The sequence below is a fragment of the Erythrolamprus reginae genome, chromosome 12, assembly GCF_031021105.1.
Source record: "Erythrolamprus reginae isolate rEryReg1 chromosome 12, rEryReg1.hap1, whole genome shotgun sequence".
NCBI lineage: Eukaryota > Metazoa > Chordata > Lepidosauria > Squamata > Dipsadidae > Erythrolamprus > Erythrolamprus reginae.
Genome location: NC_091961.1, coordinates 19,524,054 through 19,549,107, shown reverse-complemented (window position 1 = coordinate 19,549,107; position 25,054 = coordinate 19,524,054). Strand labels below are relative to the sequence as shown.

Below are 25,054 nucleotides of genomic sequence, written 5' to 3'. Positions count from 1 at the left end.
ACTGCGCCCAGCGTGCCAAGTACCACTGGGATCATTTTCACTGGCTTATGCCAGAGTCGTTGCAGCTCGATTTTTAGATCTTCGTATTTCATTAATTTCTCTAGCTGCTTCTCCTCAATTCTGCTGTCTCCTGGGATGATGATGATGACTATTATTATTTATTAGATTTGTATGCTGCCCCTCTCTGAAGACTCGAAAGTTGAAATCCATAGGTCTTAAAGTGGTTAAGATCTACCCCTGGTGTATGTGATCAATCTGTCACTTGACTCTAAACTCCAGGTTGCAGTTACAGGTTGCCACGATGGAGCATCTATAGATGTGATGGCAAACCTGTGGCATGCGTGCCACAGGTGGCACATGGAGCCATATCAGAGGGCGCGTGTGGCATTGCCCTGTGGCAGCTCCAGTGCACATACATGCATAACCCAGCTGATTTTTGGCCTTGTGGCAGGCAGTTTTGACCCCAGAGTGCAAAAAACTGCCCAACAGGCAAACTAGAAGTTTGGAAGAATGGACTTCCAGTTTGCCTGTTATGCTGTTTTTCACACTTTGGGGCTTCAGGAAGGTTTCCTGAAGATTGCAGAGTATGAAAAACAGCACAATAGGCAAACCAGAACTCCATTTTTGTGTGGGGATGGGGAGTGAGGGGGATTGTGCGCATGTGTAGGGGCAGTGTGGAGGGATGCACATGCATGCGTGCTAGCACACTCTCACACAATCTTTTGGCACGTGAACCAAAAAAGGTTGGCCATCACTTATCTATAGTTTATAGTAAGTCAGGAAGAACGCTTCCCTAAAATGGCTGGCTGGGGAATTCTGGGAGTTGAAGTCCATAGTATTAAAGTTGCCATGGTTGGACACTCCTGCTATAGGGCATTTCCGCATTTGGCTCCTGTCAAACCCTCACCTTTGTCTTTATGTGGATCCTGCATTACTTTCCAATATCAGGTCCCTGATAACACTGGGGAACAATTTGTAACACAATTTCTGTTGAGTTTGATTTTTGAGCTTTTATATAGTTAATTAGGCATGCTGGTTTCAAAACTGCAGTTAGTTTTCTTCTACCACATCAAGTTTTCTTCTCTACACCTTATATGTGTATAATATAGTTAATTAGGCAACATGAACATCAAATTGCATTTTTACATAGCCAGCTTGCTAACTTCCCATAAAATCTTGGTGCAATCCGTGATGAGCAGGGTAAGCGATTCCACCAAGATTTGAAGGTCATGGAGGCACGGTATCAAGGTAGATGAGATGTACATATGATGGCTGAATATTGTTGTAGCATCAAGCAAGAATGTACAGAGATTAAACACTCCAGAAAAAACTATAAGCAAAAATATTTACCTTAATATGTATAATTTCTGTTCAATAAAAAAACAAACTATTTGTATGAACACAATTTAACTTGCAGTAACTATTATAGCCTTTGTATGAATAAAATTATTCATTGTAAACAGTATATTTAGCAAGTTTTTACTTTACTTTCTTTTATATGCACAATTTGTATGACTTTTGAGGGCATCCTGTAGCTTAAAAAGTTGACATGATAGACAAAAATTGTGTTTACTTTTGGATCCAGAGGCCAAAAGTTAGTTGAAAACAAGTCACAGATTTAAGACAGCAAAATTGCTGTTCCCCAGTGTAATTCTAGAACAGCCCTTCTCCACATCTTAATTCTTTCAAGAATGAGGACAAGTTTATAAAAAAAGGGCATTGCTTTGAAGGAAACATTTACTATAATTTTCAAAATGGGAATTCTAACTTTGAAATTAGGAGTCAGTTACAAGTTGACTGTATTGGCAGTCACCAAGCAAGAATCTGGTCCCGAGAGGAAGCTAAACTTTTTCCTGCAAGCAAAAGAACCAACTTGGTTACCTCCAACCATACTGAGAATGGACAATTTTGTTTGGAATTTGGGATTATCGTTTTGCACAAATCTGACCAGTTTGGGGAAGCTATAATAGCAGGCTCGAAGAGATCATACATTGATAATGGAGGTGTTTTTTAACAATGAGATTCAGAAAACGTGCAAAATTATGAAGATCCTTCAACAAGCAGATGGAAAATAATCTTTTATACAGAATGTTGCATTTTTATTAGGAAATGTTATATTTGCTATTATTTATTCATATAATACTGTATGGATTTTGCAAGATAAGCCATCCTTATCTTTCTTTTTCCTTCTGAAGACAGTGGTAACATATGAATATACAGACATTCAAAATAATTAAAAAATATGTATAATAAATAAAAAACATTTTTTTTAAAAAAATGCCAGTACACATCTTCATAAAGATACAATCAGGCAAGAAACACATTTCTGAAAATCCACATTTGTTTGTTTTTATTTGGACTGACACATTCATTGCATGTCACAACTTCCACTGATCAATGAGGTTTGTAAAAAACGAAATAATAATAATAATAAAAAAAACCTGGCACTTGCCAGCAGCGCAATGGGATTTATACGGAACATTATAATGAGGCATTAAAAATGCTTACTCCCCTGGTCCATAACTCCCCAGTTCCCACCCGAGCCCACCCCATCTCACAGCTTGATTGTAAAAGCATGATTTGATAAAATGCTTCCCAGCGGCCGAGTTGCTTTCGCTGCCACACAGAGGTTAACTAAATATGTCTTAATAGGCCCATGGATGATTTTAATGTAAACAAAACATAAACCAAAATAAAAAAGGTGATATGGCAACACTACTAGTAAAGTGGGGTACATCACAGAAAGAGAAGCTTTTGCAGGCAACACTGGTTGAAAATTGTAAGAACACTTGATGGGTGAAGAAACCGAAATGCTAAATTATATACAGGAGGTGCTAACGGTGGCACTGAAAAACAGTCTTGTGTGACTGGGTTTTAAACTCATTATCTATTGCTTATTTATTACATAACCGTAATCACACTTGAGACACATGTGTAAAAATGAGACATTGTGGAAAACAGCTTTTTCGTATGAAATTTAACATGTATGTTCATCCAACGTGGAATGTACCAATAGTCATCATATTTACAATGCTCCCTTTGAAAGTCATTTTCTTTATAAAACCAGCTGGCTGGCTCAAGGAAGTAAACAGCATATTTTACTGACTTGAGTTACACTTTTGTAAAATCCCCTCTAAGTGTCCTCCTCATTTCAGTTTGGTTAGAGCAGTTGATCGTGCCCAGTCTTGTACTAACCAGATGTCCCAAATGCCACAGGTGATACTTACAAAGATCCTTATGAAGGATGAGAATCAGTTGTTAAATTTCAAAGGGTATCCGATGGCTTTTTCCAGGCACTCTACCAAAGAGCCAGCAGAAAGGAAGTCCCTCTCCACTTCTACAAATTTAATGTAAATAGACTTGGGAGAAATCCCCGGGTCCACAATACAGTTTTGTGATAAAAATCCATTGATGCCAACCCACTCTTTGCTGAAGGTTTTGGTGTTGGCCTGAAAGTGTAAAAACAAGCACTGTTGGAGAGTCCTCACCTCAGCGATGCCGAGGTAACAATAGATTATTCTGGTGGGCTCTATCTCCACTTTGAGGGAAGCCTGTGACAACGACATTTCCGTTTCTCCCAGAGTCTCGTTTTCAGGTTCTTGGCTGATGCTCCTGTGATCAGGAGATGATGGCTTCTCGTGACAATCTTCATATCCAATGGCATACAAACCAGGGCTCTTTGGAATGCCTCCAGGTAACAAATACTGGACAATATTTCCACCTGTTGGCTTGGAGTGAGCAATAGGTATCCAGTCAATTTCCATGTGTAACTCTAGGCATCTGGCTTCACTGATAGTAATCTCTAAGAATTTGTAATAAACGTTCTTCCAGTTCATTTTCTGCACTCTGGTCATGATGATCCTGCCCTCGGGCTTCTCCGAGTTGAAATATTCCCGGAGTCGCTTGCCAAGGGGAACTTGGGAACTGATCTCAGCGTAATGGTAACGGATATCCTCCTTCCACCGTGTATTATAGCCAATCCCGAATATAGCCAGTTTGTTAGAAAGGTGTAGTCTAGAAAAGTCCGCCCAACTCTGAAAGAGTTCCCATTTTAACTGGACGGATTCCAAGATCTGTACAATATTCTGCATTAGGTCACGCTTCCTTTAAGTAATAAAAAAAGAGAGAACACAATAGGACTATGTTTTAAGGCAGACGATTAAGAAGAAAAAGGACGCAATCACAAAATGCCAATGGATGTAAACAGGCCTGTCATATGCTAAGGATAAATAGCTGCTAGAGAAATTCACAATAGTGTCTTAAACCCTTATAGTATGAAATAAAGGGTTTGCTTAATGACGATGGTGTTTGCTTAACAATCGCAGTGTTTGAGCCATGTGGGGCCCATAATTTGCTAGCAAAGTGGAACCAAGTCTATTTATGACCTCTCTAGTTTGGGGCAGGAAAGACTGCTGCCTGAAAACAGGAGATAAGCAAATTGTCCATATGGGCAATGCTGAGCAAACCGAATTAGTAGTCTGAATTTTTAAGTGGCAAATACAAGTAGTCCTTGAATTATGACCATAATGGAGCCTGCCTATTATGGTCATAAGTTTCAACCTGTCGATTCAATTGCACGACCTTTTTTGCGGTGGTTGTTAAGCAAACATTGTAGCTATGAAGCAAATACCACGGCCGTTAAGCAAACCCCACTGTTCACTATGGCACAGTTCTGCCACTGTAACATAACCAAGTGATAGAGAGATGCCACAAACGGCCATAAATATGCCCATGTTGCCAAGCACCATTAATGCAGTCATGTGACCACAAGGGGAGATACCACTGGAACTTCGGATCAGGGTTGTGGGGACCATTGAAATTGTGAATGATCCCTAAGCAACCAGTCATAAATTGAGGACTACCTATATTCTGAGAGGGTGAAGGGAATTTTTACATTTGTGTATCTAATGCAGCTACTGTATTTTTCCGACTATAAGATGCACAGGTGTATAAGATGCACCAAGATTTCAAAGAGGTAAGTAAGAATTTTTTTTGTCCACCCTGGCCCCTAGGAGCACTTTGCAAACCTTCCAAACCCTTTACACACCCCATTTTTTGCAAAGGGCTTGGGAGGCCTGCAGAATGCTCCTGGGAGCTGCAAGAAGACAAAAGTTCTTGCAAAAAACCCCAAACCCAGATTGTTTTTTGCAAAAACGGAGGCATTTTTGCCTTCCCCCCCAGCCTCCATGACCACTCTGCAGGCCCCCCAAGCCCTCTGCAGGCCTCCTAAGCCCTCTGTGCACCCCGTGTTTGGCAAAAAGTGACCTATTTTTTTACCCATTTTTGTACAAATTGGGTGTGCAGAGTGCCTATAGAGTGCCCCTAGGGGCTGGGGGAAGGCAAAAACGCCTCCATTTTTGCAAAAACAGCCCAGGGTGGAAATGTTGGTGTTGGATGGGGAATTCTGGGAGTTGGAGTCCATGGGTCTTTTGCCTTCTCCCAGCTCCCAGGAGCATTCTGCAGGCCTCCCAAACCTTCTGCAGACCCCATTTTTGAAAAAAAAAAACATGCAATGCAGGGCTGGGGCTTCAGGAGGCCCAAAATGGCTGTATTCAGTGTATAAGATGCACCGACATTTCCACCCTGTGTCTTATACTCTAAAATATACGGTACTAACAAAGCACAATCTAATAAAGAAAACAATTGTTATATATTGATTAAGGAGCTGAATTAAGACTAGGAAAACTCAGCTAGGGAAACTGGGAAACTTAAGTGTAAGCTCAACCTATTTCACACATCTGGGAAGGCTCTCCCTGACCTATTCTATCTATGTACTGAGACATCTAGATAAGCTTTCATTGAGTTTCTGCATTCCGAAAACTGCTGATATAAAACAGTCAACATTTGCATAGCCATTCATGAAGATACCAGGCACTGCAACTTTCTAAGGGTACTTCAACAGCACAAATTTGTATTTTATCTGGTTCATCTGGTAAAAAACTGAGACCGTTATTCTACCCCTGAAAAGTGCAGACACTTTCAGAATCTTAATTTCCAGATAAAATATTCAAGATACTTACTGAGAATCTTCTGAAGATTCCTGTTTTATCTTCAACGTTTTCTTCACTGCAGGCATTTCATCTAAAAGGTAAAACAGAGGTTAAAATAATTCGTAACAACTGAGCCTTGTTACTTTAAAATGCAATTATAACTGTCCAATTTCAGTATGAATGCAGGCCTCACTGTAGTTTATTTATTATTTATTTACGCATTAAACTTTATTGACTGGACAACTCCAGTGGGCTCTCTAAAACTCGGAAAAACTTAAAAAAAACACCCTACAAATATTGAATCACACAGACAGACCAAGATAAAATAGAAATAGCAATAGCATTTAGACTTATATACCACTTCACAGCACTCTCTAAGAGGTCTACAGAGTCAGCATATTTCGCTCCATAATTTGGGTTCTTATTTTACTCACTCCAGAAGGATGGAAGGCTGAGTCAACCTGAGTCAAAATAATCTAATATATGGCAAAATGACACAAATGTTGAACGTCAACCGTCATGCCTGCGACCAAAACCATGTTTTCAAAGTTTTCGAGAGCCCTAGGAGACAGGACTCGGGTGGTGGTGGTGCTGCTGTTCCGTGATGTTGGAGGGGGACAACAGAATAAGGAGGTTTCCTGGACCCCACAACATGGCAACATCTAGCATAGGGACCTAGAGCACGCCCACTCTGATGGAACATACTTGGGCAGGTAGAAACAGTTGGAGAAAAGCAATCTCTCAGATGCCAAGGCCCTATACCATACTGGGGTTTATAGGTAACTAAACATCCTGTGTCCTGGTAGATCATCATTTCAGAGATATTTCTTTATCTAAACAGAGAAATATAATGACCAAGGGTGAGCAAAAAAAAAAAGGCAGGGAAAAGAGGAGTGACTTCTAACTTCCTGCCAGCTTCCCCATTGAATTTCCTTGGGGAAAATTGACAGGGAGAATCAGAAATCTTCCTTCCTTTCCCAAGAGGCAGGCGAGTTGCTGCCGAAGGAGAAGGAAGGGAGAATAAGGCATTGCGAGACTGGCTGGGAAACTGTAGCTGAAAATAAAGATTACATGACTGCAGCAGCTCATCCGCAACCAACAGCCCTCAAGCGGCAACATTTCCCCAAATTTCATTCCCTCATTCTGTCAGTTGCCCCATTTGAGGTGCCTTGGTTCAAACATTATTGCCTTATGATGCACTTTTTCACCCAGTTAAAGGTCATGACGACAAGAGTTTTAGGTTATATATTGACAGATAACCAGCACCTTGAATTGCACTTGGAAGCCAACTGGCATCCAATGAAGTTGGTCTAGCAGTGGTGACAGACCTGAGCACATGGAGTGGTGCCTGTTATTGCTTATGCTGCTACATTTCCATGCAGCTATAGATTCTGGGTGGACTTCAAGGTCATCCCCATGCACAGCGCATGGCAGTAATGCATTTGTGAAGTGACCATGCCACGAGGGACTGTTTGAAGGGCCTCCTTATAGGATAGCAAGAAGCCAAAAGCCATTTTGACATCAAATATCACTTCACAATTTTCTAGCGTATACCAATTAATTAACACCAACTGATACTAAAGACGAAAAAGTAGGACTGAATATTCATATGGCAGCTGTTAATTGGAACAATAAAACATTGCATTATACTGGAAAGGACTTTGATATTATGGACAAGATTGCAATGGATAATTGCAATCTGTTTTTAATCACGATGCAAATGACAAATCTCTGTTAATGCCATGCTTTCTTTCAGTTCAAATAATGGAATCCCCTGCCCTCAATTAATGCATTAACTTGAGGTTTCAGTCTATTCAAGTAGCCCTCAACTTATCAGTGTCCGTTTAATGATGATTCAAAGCTACGATGGTCTCGGAAAAAGTGACTTACAACCCATCCTCCAAGTTATGACTATTGTACCACCCCTGCGGTCACATGATTGCAATTTGATGCTTGACAATTGGCTCAAATTGATAGCAGTGATAAGCATCTTCAATCATATTGTAGCCATCCTAGATGGCTCCTGAGAAACAAAGTCAATTGGGGAAACTGGATATATTTAATGACCCTAGTAAAAATGGTTGTAAAATCTGATCTGGTCACAGATGACTCGCTTATGGATCCCATTGCCTAGCAACTAAAAATTCTGGTCTCAACTGTGGTCGTAAGTCAGTGAATATCTGTAAAGCAAAACTCTCAATATTTAACTGCGTTTTCTGAAATCTGATTTGAAAGCAATGACCTTGAGAGCTTTTACTATATATCAAAATATGAATTGTGCTAATGATGTTGGGAATATATAAATAAAGTATACAAATAGAGTCCCATGCTGATTAATGCCTTGGGCCTGGATCTGTTTGAGTCCAATTCATCTCCTCCCTCAATTCTGGAAGCTGACTTGGATCAGTTGCTATTGTTCAGCCAATCTCACAGAATTGTCTATGTGAGTAAAAATTGGAGGAAAGAATATATGGCACGTAGAACTCCTGGATGAGAGATGCAATGAAATGAATGAATGAATAAATAAATATATGTATAAAGAGGTGGAGTGACAAATCGTCTACCAAAATAAGGAGTTGGCACTGCCCCATTTCCTTACTTAAAATGAGATATCTCAGCCCGAAGTTCAAGGCATGCAACGGGAAGATGCACAAAACAGAAATGCTAAGTCCATGGTTGCAACGAAAGTTGCAGTGGCACCAATTAAAGTATTAGCAATCACCGGTGTTTCGGTAAAGTTTGCCACATCTTACCTAACTCTTGCTCGCCTGGTTGGTAACAGTAAAGATCCTGACTATGGTTCCCCCATTCGTCCTGCGAATATTCCTCCATTGTGCTACCATCAGACTCCAGCTCTTGATACAAGCCACTGCTATTGATGAGCACCGGTTGGCAGAGTTGAGAATCCCATCCTCCTTGACCAAAGACCTGCTCCAACTGTTCAAATGTGTAACTGCTTTTCCTTTTGCCCACACCATGTTCCTTCACTCGGCTGTAACACCTGCGAAGGGTCTAAGACAGAAAACATGCCTGTTAGTTTATAGTGGCCCACCTTCTACACCTTTTGTGCCATTTTTATTCTTTAACTTTGTTCTAAACTCTGCCACATTTATTAGATTCTTTTAATCAAATAGGATTTTTACAAAGAAGTTTTAAAGCCAAGTTGAATCTTCACAGCCATTTAAACTTCACAGCAAAGAACACTTGTATTTTTATATTTGCCACAAGAGGACAACACATTTAATAATAATTTTAATACATCAGCTTCATTTATTTGTCCATTATTGCCAAAACTTTCCCTTCTTAATACCCAAGCTTGCTATATTATGCAGAACTAAAAACCCCAGTGAGATACCAACAAGCACGTAAGATATACACATTTATGAAGGAAAGAGAAAGAATAGCTACTGTGGTTCCCATAGTTTGAAACTTAAGGAAAAGTGAGGGGGAGTGGGGAAAAGAGAGAGATAGGGAGAAAGAAAGTGAAAGAGAGACAGAGAAAGAAAGAAGTCACCAAAAGCAGACAGCTGGATTGTCCCTTACTCCAAAAAGAAAACAATTAAGAAGTTAGTTTAAAAATGTTGGCCTAAACTCTTTAGCTAGTAAAATATATTACTTACATAGTTTGCATCCTTACTAACTCACTCTGTTTCTTGGGAAGCTGCTGAAATTTAAAAGAAGTGAAATCAATAATGCTCTGTATTCCCATGATCAAATATTAAACACACAATAAACTAAGATGGTCAGGTCTAATAATAAAACATTAAACCCAACACTAGATTTTTAGGCATCTTTTATACCCTATCTCAACCAGATATTACCCGCTTTCACTGCACCTTAAATCATTCACTTGTCAATAAGAAGCCAAATTATATATTAACGCAAGTGTGAATAAAACACTGCTGAAAATGCTTCTTATCTAGGTTTCCCCTCTTTCTAACTCCACCCCACTTCTGTTCTTAGGGAGAAATGCTTAAATTACAATTCTTAATGAAAAATAAAAATGAAAAAATAAAAATGAGCAAAGCTTTTCCATTTCAGACTGTTAGGAGTTCAAGACACTTCCAAAATGGTTGAAATAATCAATTTTGAGAGCAAAGCAGCATCACTAAGATTGACCCATGCAACATAACATGACAACTTATGGAGATTCCAATGCCTTGAGAATGGTGAGCCATTCACTGGGTACCGACACTTTCTTTCCCTCTCATGCAATCCTGCACAGATTTCCAAATTTATCCCAAGTCTCAAAGAAGCAGATTATGAAGCAAAGAGAAAGATCTGGTCAGTGTAAGACCACTTACAGTGATGGAACTATTTTAATGTGACTCTATCCCACCTGCTCTTTGATGAAGAACAAATATAATTTACTCATGGAAAAGGGATGAAATAACTTGGAAATGTTAAACAAGAATAAAGTAGAATAAGAATAGTCTTGGTTTTCAGTTTACACTTCTAAGAAAGTAAAGCAATCTGGTCATCTCAACACGATGAAATCTTACTATTTCCAGAAAGCTTACGGTATATATTGAGAATAGATTACTCTTATAACTCTGCTGCATCTTATCTTTTTACTTTGCAGTCAGGTAAAAGTTATTGCAATCAGCATTTTTCTTAAAAAATGAAATTCCCTGAAATTTGAATGAAAGTTATCAAGAATGAAATTGCTTTCAAATCCAGAAGAAGCAAAATACAAGTGGGGGATCATGGTAGGGGTGAAATGAAGAGGACCGAAAATCATTTGCTTCTGTAAAGTAACAGCGTGTTTTACCACTCCTGTAGTAGGCGCCTTCACCCTATTCCATCATAGGTATAACAAAGGGCTTTAGAATGCATGGCAAAGCCTTCCCAACGTTATTGTTTATTTGTAATAAAATGAGCATAAAATTGAGAGTGGAGAGCTGCAAGGCGAACCCCACAGTAAAGCGCTAATCTTATGGGACAGATCTTGAATTTCAAAGGTTGTCAATCCTTAAGTTTTTTAGACAGAATTTGGGGTTATAGACATAGAAACATAGAAGTCTGACGGCAGAAAAAGACCTCATGGTCCATCTAGTCTGCCCTTATACTATTTTCTGTATTTTATCTTAGGATGGATATATGTTTATCCCAGGCATGTTTAAATTCAGTGACTGTGGATTTATCTACCACGTCTGCTGGAAGTTTGTTCCAAGGATCTACTACTCTTTCAGTAAAATAACATTTTCTCATGTTGCTTTTGATCTTTCCCCCAACTAACTTCAGATTGTGTCCCCTTGTTCTTGTGTTCACTTTCCTATTAAAAACACTTCCCTCCTGGACCTTATTTAACCCTTTAATATATTTAAATGTTTCGATCATGTCCCCCCTTTTCCTTCTGTCCTCCAGACTATACAGATTGAGTTCATTAAGTCTTTCCTGATACGTTTTATGCTTAAGACCTTCCACCATTCTTGTAGCCCGTCTTTGGACCCGTTCAATTTTGTCAATATCTTTTTGTAGGTGAGGTCTCCAGAACTGAACACAGTATTCCAAATGGGGTCTCACCAGCATTCTATATAGCGGGATCATAACCTCCCTCTTCCTGCTTGTTATACCTCTAGCTATGCAGCCAAGCATCCTACTTGCTTTCCCTACCGCCTGACTGTACTGTTCACCCATTTTGAGACTGTCAGAAATCACTACCCCTAAATCCTTTTCTTCTGAAGTATTTGCTAACACAGAACTGCCAATACAATACTCAGATTGAGGATTCCTTTTCCCCAAGTGCATTATTTTACATTTGGAAACATTAAACTGCAGTTTCCATTGCTTTGACCATTTATCTAGTAAAGCTAAATCATTTACCATATTACAGACGCCTCCAGGAATATCAACCCTATTGCACACTTTAGAGTCATCGGCAAATAGGCAAACCTTCCCTACCAAACCTTCCCCTATGTCACTCACAAACATATTAAAAAGAATAGGACCCAGAACAGACCCTTGCGGCACACCGCTTGTAACCTGACTCTGCTCAGAATACTCGCCGTTAACAATAACTCTCTGATGTCTACGCTTCAGCCAGCTGCAAATCCATTGAACTATCCAGGGATTAAGTCCAATCTTCACTAATTTATCATCAGCTCTTTATGTGGAACCGTATCAAAGGCTTTGCTGAAGTCCAGGTAGGCAATATCCACGGCACCACCTTCATCCAACACCTTTGTGACATAGTCAAAGAAATCAATGAGATTAGTCTGACATGATTTGCCTTCAGTAAAGCCATGCTGATTTGGGTCCAATAAGTTATTGTTTTTTAGGTGCTGATTTAGGTTATGATACAGAGAACGTAATAAATTGGATTTTCCCAATTTATTTTTAAACCCCAAAGGTGGTTCAAAAACTTGCTTAATGACTTGCAGTGAGTCAACCTGAGAATGGAATGTGACTAGCCAAGTATTTTGCTATCACCCTCTGAAGCCTGTGCAGGTAAGGACATTGGCCAAAGCACCCCCATGTACTTTTCAATCTTATGGAGTCAAATTAGTCTTTCAAATCACCAATTTCTGACCAGTCGCTTCTTTTCTAACATTTGTTTTTTCAGCTTCCTATCATTTTGCTGGTATCACATAGGGCCTGATATTCATCCCTCTCTAAATCAGACCTGGGCAAGGGGCCGCATCCGGCCCACCCGCTGTCTGTGACCGGTTTCTTGGAGGAAAAAGCCATGGAGTGGGGGGGGGGGACAAGCGCCTTGAATGAACAGGACAAAACAGCACCCACCAACAAGGCTCTCTTAGAACCCCACCATCGCGGGACAAATCGGGGTCGCCCTTTTTAGTCCCATTTTGCTGCAGGAAAGCAACAATCCTTCCTTCCTCACGGCTCTCTCCTCTCTGCGGTGCCGGACAAAAGGCAACGGGTTGGGAGAGGGGGCAGTTGCTGAGGCTCAGGGCAGCAGCAGCAGCCCAACCACAGCGGGAACAGGCTGGGCAGCCCAGAAGGGGGGGGGGGGCAACAGGCCAGAGGATAGGATGCAAGGGTGGAGGGCTGCTGGGGGAGGTGGCGGCGGGCCGACACAGGGGGGAAAGGCAGGTGGGCGGCTTCTTGCCATGTTGGGTGTTATTGTGCCATAAGTGATCATTATTGTGATCATGTGGGGGCGGGGCCAACCGGGAGTGGGGGCCTGGGCTGCTGGGGAGGGGCAGCGCATGTGAAGAAGTCAAGGGAGGAGGGGGAGGAGAGCAGAGGGGCAAATAAATAAATAAGGAACAGTGTGGAGATTTGCGCTCTTTGTGTGTATTGGGGGGGAGGCGTAATTTGGGAGAAAGAAAACAAGAAAGAAGGTAGAACTTAGTTAATTATATTAGTCCGGCCCTCTAAAACCATCTCAATTTCTCATGCGGCCCCATGGCAAGATTAATTGCCCACCCCTGCTCTAAATCCTACTTAGCTTTATGTATTGTAATATTCTAACCTCAGGGAAAAAAATCCTAAAATAATTCTAAATACCTTCCCGAGAAATATGTACACATTTCTTACTCCTTAAATTCCTACACTATATTTAGACAGAAAAAATAACAAATACAGGTCAACCCTGGTTACTATTCAATATTTTCTAAATAAAAATTGGCATATCGTTTGTCCCTTTCCCCAACAGATGTTATGAATGCTATGTTTTTCTCTAAATTTGGGGGCAGGAAAGAGATAAATACATTAGAAATGTTGCTAGCTATCAATGTAAAATACATTCTAAGTCATTGCTTATGTTTTGACATTTTTCAGCAAGCTGCATAATCCATTTATGATAAACAATTTGACTTAGTTCTATCAAAAGGCAAAAGAATGTTGCCTAGAGTCATATCACATAAATAAAACTGAATCTACTGAACTCTAGACACTTTTGCTCAGCTATGTGACAAAGCTGATCATCTAACCAAGGTACAGTCTAAACAGAAGTCACTAATTAAAGCTTTTAAAATGTTTTTTTTATTAAGAACCAAGCTAAAATAAACCGTCCCTCCCAGAAAACTAACCGAGAAGTCTTCATGTGTTCTAATCAGATCGTCTGAAAACTCCACCATCCACACACAGACTGAAACTGCCAATTAAGCTCAACTGTGTTAAGAAAGTTCCTTTTATTGGCCCTCTTTTAATATGACAGAAGCAACCTGGCCCAGCAGTAATCTTATCCGGTATTCAGAATAATTGTACGAATCCAGATTTCGAATGAATTGCACAATCCTGCTCGCTGAGAAACAGAGTAGGAGCGTTAGAGACAAAGTAATAGAGAAATCCATGGATCTCGTTGTAATTCCGTGGTAAAAAAATATCTACTGTGACAGCTTCATTCAGCAAAACAAATCATCCATACTGTATTGCAAATGAACAAGGCTGTCAGATAGCCACTGGTAGGAAAAAAAATGCTGTATTTTATTGTTTATTTATTTTACAGTTACTGATATCTGTAATATAGAATATCCAGCTTGCGTTCTAACTTTATGCCATAATATGGCTCATTTCTCACCCATCCCCATTGGGTTATGTACAGATGTATTCCAAGGCAGAAAGCAGAATTTACACTAGCTAGGTTTCTACATCATGCTAAGCTAAACAAATTTAAAATAAAAACAAAAGCAGCAACACTAGCACAATGCTACCCACTTTACTTCCCAGCATTCAAGGAGTCGTTCATGGTGTCTCTTCCTACACTTTTCCCCACAATAGCCAAGTGGGAAAATGAGTTGAGACTATACGTTCCCCAACTTAACCTCGTGAACTTCCATGGCTGAGAGAGAACTCGGACCTTCCTAAAATTTCCTGATGAAAATAGCCATCAAATGCTTTAGATCAGGGGAGCCAAACTGAAGGCCCAGCGGCCAAATCTGGCCCGCAGAGTGCTTCAGATCTGGCCAGCAGGATCGCTCTGCAAACTATGAAGGACCAGCCTGTGGTACCTCTGCCAGAGAAAATGGAACTTGTGAGGGCCACAGGTGGCCCTCCGGGGCTCTATTTTCATTGGTAGAGGGTTTCAGGAGGCCGTTGTAGCCAAAAAGGGAGCTCAGGAGCCTGTTTTTGCTGGCAGACCACTGGGACCACCACAGGTACACCCGACATGAATGACATCGAGCTGGCCATGCCCATTCTGGCCACCCAAGGTCAAACACAACTCTGATGCGGCCCCCACTTAAATTGAGTTTGACACCCCTGATTTAGATGTTAAAATTATTTTTACTTTAATTAGTTAAGTATAAACAGATATGCACTTACATACTAAAATTTCAAACGGTTTTGCAGAATTAGCAGTTCTTAAATCTATCAATGGAAAATAAATATCAGCAAGCACGTAGGTAAACATGCACAGCCGAAGGATCTGATCCAATAAAAAAGGATCCCATATAACACAATGGGGAAAGAGCTTGGTTATACGGGAGCAATCAATCCTGACTGTTCTTTGGAATAACAGATACCAAAGCTGAAACTCAAATATTTGGCTGCTTAGTAAGAAGACAGGGACTCACTGGAAAATATCCTGATGGTGGGGAAAGATTGAAGGCAAAAGAAAGTAGGTGGTGGTGGGGGGGGGGGGGAGGATGAGAAAGCAAGATAGTGTCATCAATGCTATAAAGATAATTTTAGGCAAACTTGGGGAGACAATGGAGGACAAGAGGGTGTGGTGTGCTGTGATCCATGGGGTTGCAAAGAACTGAATACAACCTAGAGACTGAACAATGACAATATGAGACACAGATATCAAACCTGCGGCGTCACATTGCCATCATGTGATATTTTGTGACATTTTTCCCATTTGCGGAGCTGGGGTGGACATGGCTTGTGCGTGACATAACCGGTCCGTGGGCCACCAGTTTGACACCGATGTAGGAGGTTAGAAATTAGAAAACAAATCTGTGCTGAGAGGCCAGAAGTTTGGATATGTTAATTACGCAAGAGTGTATTTATGAATCTTCATGATATCTAAAGCGCATTATAGTAGATACAACAGATTATGAAAAATTATCTGTGTACGTGAGCAACTGCTGGCTTTTAAAAAAATAAGGTTGTTTTAGTTCTCTACAGAATGAGGGAAAAGCAAACTGTGTGCATTAAATAATTTTTGGTTCTAAAATAATGTTAAATAGATATACTGTATTATTATGTCACTTTGTCAAACAACCTAATTTCACATTTGTCATTTTCAAAATCCACACGAGGCCTGCTTTATTTGTGCTGAATATTTAATATACTGTATAATGTATGCAAAATTTCTCAGAATGCCAAAATTTCACTAGATGATATTGAATTTAAAAGTTACACAATGCTTGTGGTCTTCAAATTATATACATTACAAATTAAACTGCTGATGTGATTTGTTTGAAGCCTAGATCACCACAATGTCATTATTAGCATATTGCAGCTTTTTAAAATATGGAAATGGATGAAGAAAAAACATTAAGTTTAAATAGTTTAGAAAAGAAAGTCAATTTTTATTCATCATTATTAGTACTGCCGTAGGTATCTGTGATTTCTGTTCTAATTCATTTGGTGTATTAAAACAATATAGAACTTTTCTATTATTTTGTGGAACAGCTTAAATTAACAAGATGTTTATTCTCCATGGTTAAATCTAGCTTTATCACTCTTTGATTATGCCATATTTCAGTGTGGAAAAAACATATTTCAGAACACACAGCCTTGCTATACTTACAGATGCCATCCGGATACAAGGTTTATTTCATATTTGCAGTTTAAGTGACTTTTTTAGTTTAAAGCATTAATTTGTTTTTTGTTAAGACTCGTATTTTTTCATGGAAACCCCCGCCCCACCTCCGAATCACAGTATTACAGAATATGTAGATGTGAAATGGTTTTCCTAGGGGCTTGCTGTTTCAAAATGTTGGCCAACCTTTCAAGATTCTTTAGGAATGACTCTCTTATATAGCTGAAAACTAGATAACACTGATTAAACCCACACATATACTCAACACACAGAATCTTATGGATTTCTACCCAAAGATAGATTTCACACTGCTTATTCTCAACTAACTAAAACAAAGACCACTTTTCATTAAGCATGTGTAGTGAATATTCATTCATTCATTCATTCATTCAATCATTCATTCATTCATTTATTTATTTATTTATTGGATTTGTATGCCGCCCCTCTCCAGAGACTCGGGGCGGCTAACAGTGACAATAAAACAGTGTACAGTGATCCCTCGAGTTTCGCGATCTCGAGTTTCGCGAAACGCTATATCGCGAGTTTTCAACCCGGAAGTAAACTCCACCATCTGTGCATGCGTGCCCTTCCACGCATGCGTAGATGGTGGAGTTTCCCCGCCGGGCAGAGGCTTCCCTGGGTCTTCCCCCTCTTTCTCTATGTTGCTTCTTCCTCTCTCACACTCTCTTCCTCCCTCTCTCATCTCTTTCTTTCCTTCTCTCTCTTTCTCTATCTCTCCCCCTCTTGCTCTCGAGCGGCCGCCTAGCAGCTGATCTGCTCGGCAGCGCAGCAGCAGCGAGGAGCCGAAGATTGGAGTTTCCCAGCCGCCCACGCAAAGGGGAAACCCCATCTTCGGCTCCTTGCGCTACGGAGCAGATCAGCTGCTAGGCGGCCGAAGGAACCTTCCCTGGGTCTTCCCCGCGGCCTCGGATCCTCGCTGATGCCCGCCCGCCGTTTGCCGCTCGCCTCGTTGGCTCGCCTCGTTCCCCCGCCTTGTTCACCCCCCCCCGCTCCATTCGCCCGCCTCGTTCACCCCCCGCTCGCCTCGTTCGCCCCCCCGCTTGCCTCGTTCACCCCCCGCTCGCCTCGTTCGCCCCCCCGCTTGCCTCGTTCACCCCCCGCTCGCCTCGTTCGCCCCCCCGCTTGCCTCGTTCACCCCCCGCTCGCCTCGTTCGCCCCCCCGCTTGCCTCGTTCACCCCCCGCTCGCCTCGTTCGCCCCCCCGCTTGCCTCGTTCACCCGCCTCGTTCGCCCGCCTTGTTCACCCCCCGCTCGCCTCGTTCGCCCCCCCGCTTGCCTCGTTCACCCCCCGCTCACCTCGTTCGCCCCCCCGCTTGCCTCGTTCGCCCGCCTCGTTCGCCCGCCTCGTTCACCCCCCCCCCACTCCATTCGCCCGCCTCGTTCACCCCCCGCTTGCCTCGTTCGCCCCCCCCGCTTGCCTCGTTCACCCCCCGCTCACCTCGTTCGCCCCCCCGCTTGCCTCGTTCGCCCGCCTCGTTCACCCCCCCCGCTCCATTCGCCCGCCTCGTTCACCCCCCGCTCGCCTCGTTCGCTCGCCCCGTTCACCTGCCGCTGTCGGGACACCCCCCACCCCAGTACCTTTGAATCCCGCCGCTTCTGCTGGATACGGGCGATGGGGGGGGCGAGCTGCCACAGCCCTGGCTTCCGCGCCGCTGGTCCCACCCACCGCCCGTATCCAGCAGAAGCGGCGGGATTCAAAGTGCTGCGGTGGGGGGGGGCTGTCGGGACAAGGAGCGAGGGGGCTGCGAAGGGGCGCACGCGGCAGAGCTCCGGCGGAGGAGAGGTGGCGGGGAGAAGCTCTCTCTCCCTCCCCCCCTCCCCCGGAAAAAAGAAAGCAGCCCCAGCCAAAGACGCCCAGCGAGAAAGAGGCCTCCGAGCCGGACTTGTTGCTTCTGCCTGCCAAGAGAGCCGGGCGTGGACAGCAGCCGAGAAAAGTCGGCGAGGAGGTCTCTTTCTCGCTGGGCGTCTTTGGCTGGGGCTGCTTTCTTTTTTCCGGGGGGGGGAGGGAGAGAGAGCTTCTCCCCGCCACCTCTCCTCCGCCGGAGCTCTGCCGCGTGCGCCCCTTCGCAGCCCCCGTCTTCAATTCGCCGTCTCTGGCGGGGCGGAGCCTCCCACGCGCTCCCGAGGCCGGTGGTGAGATCCTTCATGCCCCTGCCGCCCGTCCCCGGCTTCTGGTATCTCTGTGGGGGGGGGGGGGAGGCGGCTGCTTGAAAACCCCTGACCTCCATCGCCTCCCCCCCACGGCACAAGGCGAGCACACAGGCGGCGGGGACACAGGCGGCGGGGACTGCCCTGTCCCCCTGTCCCCCTGCGCAAAACTACGCAGCCCCAGATCGCTCGCTTCTCCAGCCAGCAAAGCCGACTGCCCGGCTTTGCTGGCTGATGCAGGAAAGGAAAGCGTCACATTTAAAAAGCACGCCGGCCTCGGGAGCGCGTGGGAGGCTCCGCCCCGCCAGAGACGGCGAATTGAAGACGGGGGCTGCGAAGGGGCGCACGCGGCAGAGCTCCGGCGGAGGAGAGGTGGCGGGGAGAAGCTCTCTCTCCCTCCCCCCCCCGGAAAAAAGAAAGCAGCCCCAGCCAAAGACGCCCAGCGAGAAAGAGACCTCCTCGCCGACTTTTCTCGGCTGCTGTCCACGCCCGGCTCTCTTGGCAGGCAGAAGCAACAAGTCCGGCTCGGAGGCCTCTTTCTCGCTGGGCGTCTTTGGCTGGGGCTGCTTTCTTTTTTCCGGGGGAGGGGGGGAGGGAGAGAGAGCTTCTCCCCGCCACCTCTCCTCCGCCGGAGCTCTGCCGCGTGCGCCCCTTCGCAGCCCCCTCGCTCCTTGTCCCGACAGCCCCCCCCCACCGCAGCACTTTGAATCCCGCCGCTTCTGCTGGATACGGGCGGTGGGTGGGACCAGCGGCGCGGAAGCCAGGGCTGTGGCAGCTCGCCCCCCCCATCGCCCGTATCCAGCAGAAGCGGCGGGATTCAAAGGTACTGGGGTGGGGGGTGTCCCGACAGCGGCAGGTGAACGGGGCGAGCGAACGAGGCGAGCGGGGGGTGAACGAGGCGGGCGAATGGAGCGGGGGGGGGTGAACGAGGCGGGCGAACGAGGCAAGCGGGGGGGCGAACGAGGTGAGCGGGGGGTGAACGAGGCAAGCGGGGGGGCGAACGAGGCGAGCGGGGGGTGAACAAGGCGGGCGAACGAGGCGGGTGAACGAGGCAAGCGGGGGGGCGAACGAGGCGAGCGGGGGGTGAACGAGGCGGGCGAATGGAGCGGGGGGGGTGAACGAGGCGGGCGAACGAGGCGGGCGAACGAGGCAAGCGGGGGGGCGAACGAGGCGAGCGGGGGGTGAACGAGGCAAGCGGGGGGGTGAACGAGGCAAGCGGGGGGGCGAACGAGGCGAGCGGGGGGTGAACGAGGCAAGCGGGGGGGCGAACGAGGCGAGCGGGGGGTGAACGAGGCAAGCGGGGGGTGAACGAGGCGGGCGAATGGAGCGGGGGGGGGTGAACGAGGCGGGCGAACGAGGCAAGCGGGGGGGGCGAACGAGGCGAGCGGGGGGGGCGAACGAGGCGAGCGGGGGGTGAACAAGGCGGGCGAACGAGGCGGGTGAACGAGGCAAGCGGGGGGGCGAACGAGGCGAGCGGGGGGTGAACGAGGCGGGCGAATGGAGCGGGGGGGGTGAACGAGGCGGGCGAACGAGGCGGGCGAACGAGGCAAGCGGGGGGGGCGAACGAGGCGAGCGGGGGGTGAACGAGGCAAGCGGGGGGGGCGAACGAGGCGAGCGGGGGGGCGAACGAGGCGAGCGGGGGGCGAACGAGGCAAGCGGGGGGGCGAACGAGGCGAGCGGGGGGTGAACGAGGCAAGCGGGGGGGCGAACGAGGCGAGCGGGGGGGTGAACGAGGCAAGCGGGGGGGCGAACGAGGCGAGCGGGGGGTGAACGAGGCAAGCGGGGGGGCGAACGAGGCGAGCGGGGGGGGTGAACGAGGCAAGCGGGGGGGCGAACGAGGCGAGCGGGGGGGTGAACGAGGCGGGCGAATGGAGCGGGGGGGGGGGTGAACAAGGCGGGGGAACGAGGCGAGCCAACGAGGCGAGCGGCAAACGGCGGGCGGGCATCAGCGAGGATCCGAGGCCGCGGGGAAGACCCAGGGAAGGTTCCTTCGGCCGCCTAGCAGCTGATCTGCTCCGTAGCGCAAGGAGCCGAAGATGGGGTTTCCCCTTTGCGTGGGCGGCTGGGAAACTCCAATCTTCGGCTCCTCGCTGCTGCTGCGCTACCGAGCAGATCAGCTGCTAGGCGGCCGAAGGAACCTTCCCAGGGTCTTCCCCACCTCCCACACGCAAACCCCACCATCTGCATGAAAAAAAATGGCGCGCATGCGCAAATGATGTTTTTACTTCCGCGCCGCTACTTCGCGAAAAATCGATTATCGCGAGGGGTCCTGGAACGGAACCCTCGCGATAATCGAGGGACCACTGTACAATAGTAATTTGGTATTGATGATTAAAAATCAATTAATATAAAAACCAAACATACATACATACATACATACATACATACACACACACATACATACATACCATGCATAGAATTGTAAAGGCCTAGTGGGAAAGAGGATCTCAATTCCCCCATGCCTGGCGGCAGAGGTGGGTTTTAAGTTGTTTACGAAAGGCAAGGAGGGTGGGGGCAGTTCTAATCTCTGGGGGGAATTGGTTCCAGAGGGCTGGGGCCGCCACAGAGAATGTTATACAATGTTCATTACAGTTACATATTTTAAATACAATCTTTTAAATTGCCATTCTGTTAAAGTATCAAGCAAATATCAGAACTATAAATTCATAGTTAAGCAAGAGAGCTGCTGAGAGAAAAGATGCTGTTGTGGGAAGAGTGTACGTTTTATATTTTCCAGACACCAGAACCAATAACAGTTTTGTCTTCCCTACAAAAACACAGACTTCAGTTGTCAAATATTGTTATAATTTGACTCATAACTATGGCCAATAGCAAAAATCACACAAAATATCAGAATTCTAATCAGAACGTCTAATGATTGACAGACTAATAAAAAGCAGTGTCCGTGCATTAGGAAATCTATTTCTCAACTCATGAAGAAACCATGGAACGTCTTATTTAAAAGCACCATTTATTAAAATTAAAATGTAATGCAATCAACAAATTTCACAATCATAATAGATTAAGATATATTGTAGACCATATAGGCATCACGTCAGACATATTTAAAGCACCATCTTTATGGACTACACCTAGAAGTTTCACATTCTAGTGCACAAAATCAGAACAGTCTAAAAACAAATCTGAATTTTAAAAATTCATTTTTAGCAAAAGAATTTTACAAGGTACCTGGATCTACCATAAGAAGAAATTGATAGTTTCATGTATTACCCAAGGCACAGTTACTTTTTAAAGATTTAAGCATACGTTCAGCTCAAAAAGGTCCACCTTAATCAACTCACATGTGCATCCTTTTATAACTATTCCCATCCTTGTAGTCTGGCAGAAAATCAAAGCAGATTCTTTTGCATGAGCCTTTTCGGCATTAGATCTCTGTGAAGTTTACTGTATTTAAAGATATTTATATAGCAGGAAATGTAGCCTCATTCTACACGACTCTCCCCACTCATTTCCTAGAGTGCTTCCCATATAAATGCCAGCATGTCCCTTTCTCAATCTAACTTAATAACATTTAAGCTTATAGTGCCCTAACAGAATTAACCAAGTTATCATCACTTTTGGACTTTTTGGATGGATTGTTTTGCATTATACAGGGCTGAAACAATCTATTACAAGCTCAGCCCTTAAAAACTGTTTTTCATCATCGCGAGGACTTACAATTACAGGTAGTCCTCGACTTACAACAGTTCATTTGGTGGCCATTCAAAGTGGGAAAAGCAACTTACGACTGTTTTTCACACTTACAACCTTTGCAGCATCTCCATGGTGTGATTTAAATTTTGATGTTTGACAAGCAGTTCATATATTTTTTATGATTTTTGTAACTACTACCAGGGGTCACGTGGCCCCTTTTTTTTGTGATGTTCCAGGCAAGCAAATGCAACAGGGAAGCCAGATTCACTTAACAACCATGTGACTAACTGAACAGCTGCAGCGATTCACTTAACAACCACGGCAAGAAAAGTCGTAAAAACTCAGGCAATTTCTTCCTTTACAATCAATTCCAGGTTCGTTGTGGTGGTTAAGTCGAGGGACCACCTGTACTGACAAACCCCTCTCAACTGGGCCCAAAAGGAACTTCAAAACCAACCAACCAACCCAGAGATGGGCTGCTACGATGGAACGGTGACGTGTGGTCACCCCCCGTGGCTCTGAGTGCTAGCGGAGTCCAGCGCAATTCTTCTACTGCACCTAGGCAGATAGCAAAATCGTTTCCGGACACGCAGGTGCGCCATGGGTTGTGATTAGGGCACCTGCATGTCTGCACGCGATTTTGCTACCTGCCTAGGTGCAGTAGCAGAATTGCGCTGGACTCCACGGGGGCGACCACACATCACCTTAGCAGCCCACTTCCGTAACCACCTCAGAGCACCAATTTTACATCCTGACAAAACCCCAAGCCCTTGAGCCCTCACCTCTAACCTAATTCTCCCCCACCCATCCTATCGTTTTATATTTTTTGCTTTGAATTGTGGGGTTGTTTTTTCTTCTTCTTTCTTTAAAGCGCACTGGTCTCTGTTAAAACAGGCAGGAGTCGCCGTTCCCAATCTTAAACGACACCCTCGCTCCTTCAACCCCCTCCCCAACCCTAAATATAAAAATCTGAAATATAAGGGGAGAGAGAGCAGAGGGTTGTTCTGAGGGCCATGTGGTTTTTCCTTGTGGAAGCTATCGGGGCAACGTCAACAGGCGCAGACCGGCAGGCGTTCTCAACGGTGGCCCCAAGGGAAGAGATTCAAGGGGGCGAGGAAAAGGGGCGAGCTTCCTCTCAGAAAATCCCCCTGCATGGCCCGGCTGGAGGGAGGACGGCGGGGGCTCGGTTTCCCTGGAGAGCGCCGCGTCCTCACAGCATCCCGCGCTCGTCGGCGCTGCCTACCTTGATGCGCTCCCGGCACTGCGACGGGGTCCGTTCGTAGCCCAGCTCGGCCAGGGCTCGGGAGACGCGCTCGTACATGGCGGGCCCGGGGGCCTTGCTACCGAAGACGGTGCCGGCGCCCTCCAACTGCTGGTACCGCGCTTCCACCAGCCGCTCGTTGCCCCACACGGCGATCAGCGCGTTGGTCTCGGCCGGCGTCCACGACATGCCACGGCAAGCCGCCGCCGCCGCGGCGGCGCTGCTGCCCGGGGAGAAGGAGACGGAAGGAGAGGCCCCGACTCCGCCGACGCCTCCCCCCGCACCGGCCCCGGCTGAGGTAGCCGCCGTCAGCGACCCGACTCCGGCGGGGCCTAACGGGGAGGCGCCGCTGGGCGTGGAAGGGTCGGAGAGGCTGGGGTTGCCGTCGCTCAGCGCTCCGGGCGAGCCGGGAGACAGCACCTCCATCTTGGGGATCTTGAGCGGCGACTCGGCGGCGGAGAGCTGTGAGGAGCCACAGGGCGCCGCCATATTGGGACTGCGGGGCTCAGCGGGCGGAAGTGACGGAGAGAATCCAGGGGGCGGGGCTTCCGCCAGGCAGCGGCGACTGGAGGGGCCGAGCGCGGGGAATGCAAAGAGAAGGCGAGGGGAAGGTTGCCCGCGCGCCGGGAGGGGGGCGTGGCCGCACGTGGCGAGATGGGAGACTGCTGAGGTGCACATTATTCTTTATTATTCTTTATTAGATTTGTATGCTGCCCCTCTCCAAGATTAGATTAAGAGATTAGACTACATTAATCTAATTATTGGAAGGGACTTTATAGGTCACCTAGTCCAACACTTCCCTCCCCCATTCGGGCATGAGTCTCTACACCATTTCGGACAAATGGCAGTCCAATCTCCTTTAAAAGGTCTTTTTTTAAAAAAATTGTGAGGTACATATTGGTGGTATAACTGAGATTTCTATGTTATTTATGTTTTTCAAGTGATTTTCTTCCCTTTCTACAGCAGAGCCTGTTCATAGCAGAACCGTGCTACAATGTATATTTGAGTACAGATACAATGACTCTAATATAAAACTTACGCTTTTATTTCTTCTTTTATCATTGAACTGGTTTCATATTTACACAAGCAAACAGCTTAACATTTCTCTATACCAGTGTTTCCCAACCTTTTTTGAGCCGCGGCACATTATTCATGTTTTCAAAATTCTGGGGAACACTGAAGGGGGGGTGGGGGGGCTAAAGAAAAATTTGGACAAAAAAAATATCTCTTCCTCCATTTCACTCTATTTCTCCCTCCCTCTTTCTCTCTCTTCCTTCCTTCCCTTCTTTCTCTCCATCCCTCT

General features: G+C 45.6%; 1 protein-coding gene across 4 annotated transcripts; it reads right to left on the bottom strand.

The window, feature by feature from the left end:
• Positions 1–2,077: 2,077 nt before the first annotated feature.
• MSANTD2 (Myb/SANT DNA binding domain containing 2) lies at positions 2,078–24,249 on the bottom strand. 4 transcript variants are annotated; one of them, XR_011560466.1, is made up of 5 exons: positions 23,734–24,249; positions 9,611–9,654; positions 8,744–9,002; positions 6,021–6,081; positions 2,646–4,104 (listed from the first exon to the last, which is right to left on the bottom strand). XR_011560466.1 is itself a non-coding variant. In XM_070765932.1 (4 exons), the coding sequence occupies exons 1-4, from the start codon at positions 24,238–24,240 to the stop codon at positions 3,252–3,254; spliced, it is 1,680 nt and encodes a 559-aa protein (XP_070622033.1). In that variant the 5' UTR covers positions 24,241–24,249; the 3' UTR covers positions 2,078–3,251. The 4 variants fall into 4 exon arrangements, 3 of the variants coding, with proteins under 3 accessions (XP_070622033.1, XP_070622035.1, XP_070622034.1); XM_070765932.1 differs by lacking the exon at positions 9,611–9,654 and having other exon boundaries at positions 2,078–4,104; XM_070765934.1 differs by lacking the exons at positions 8,744–9,002; positions 9,611–9,654 and having other exon boundaries at positions 4,018–4,104.
• Between the last annotated feature and the right edge of the window lie 805 nt (positions 24,250–25,054).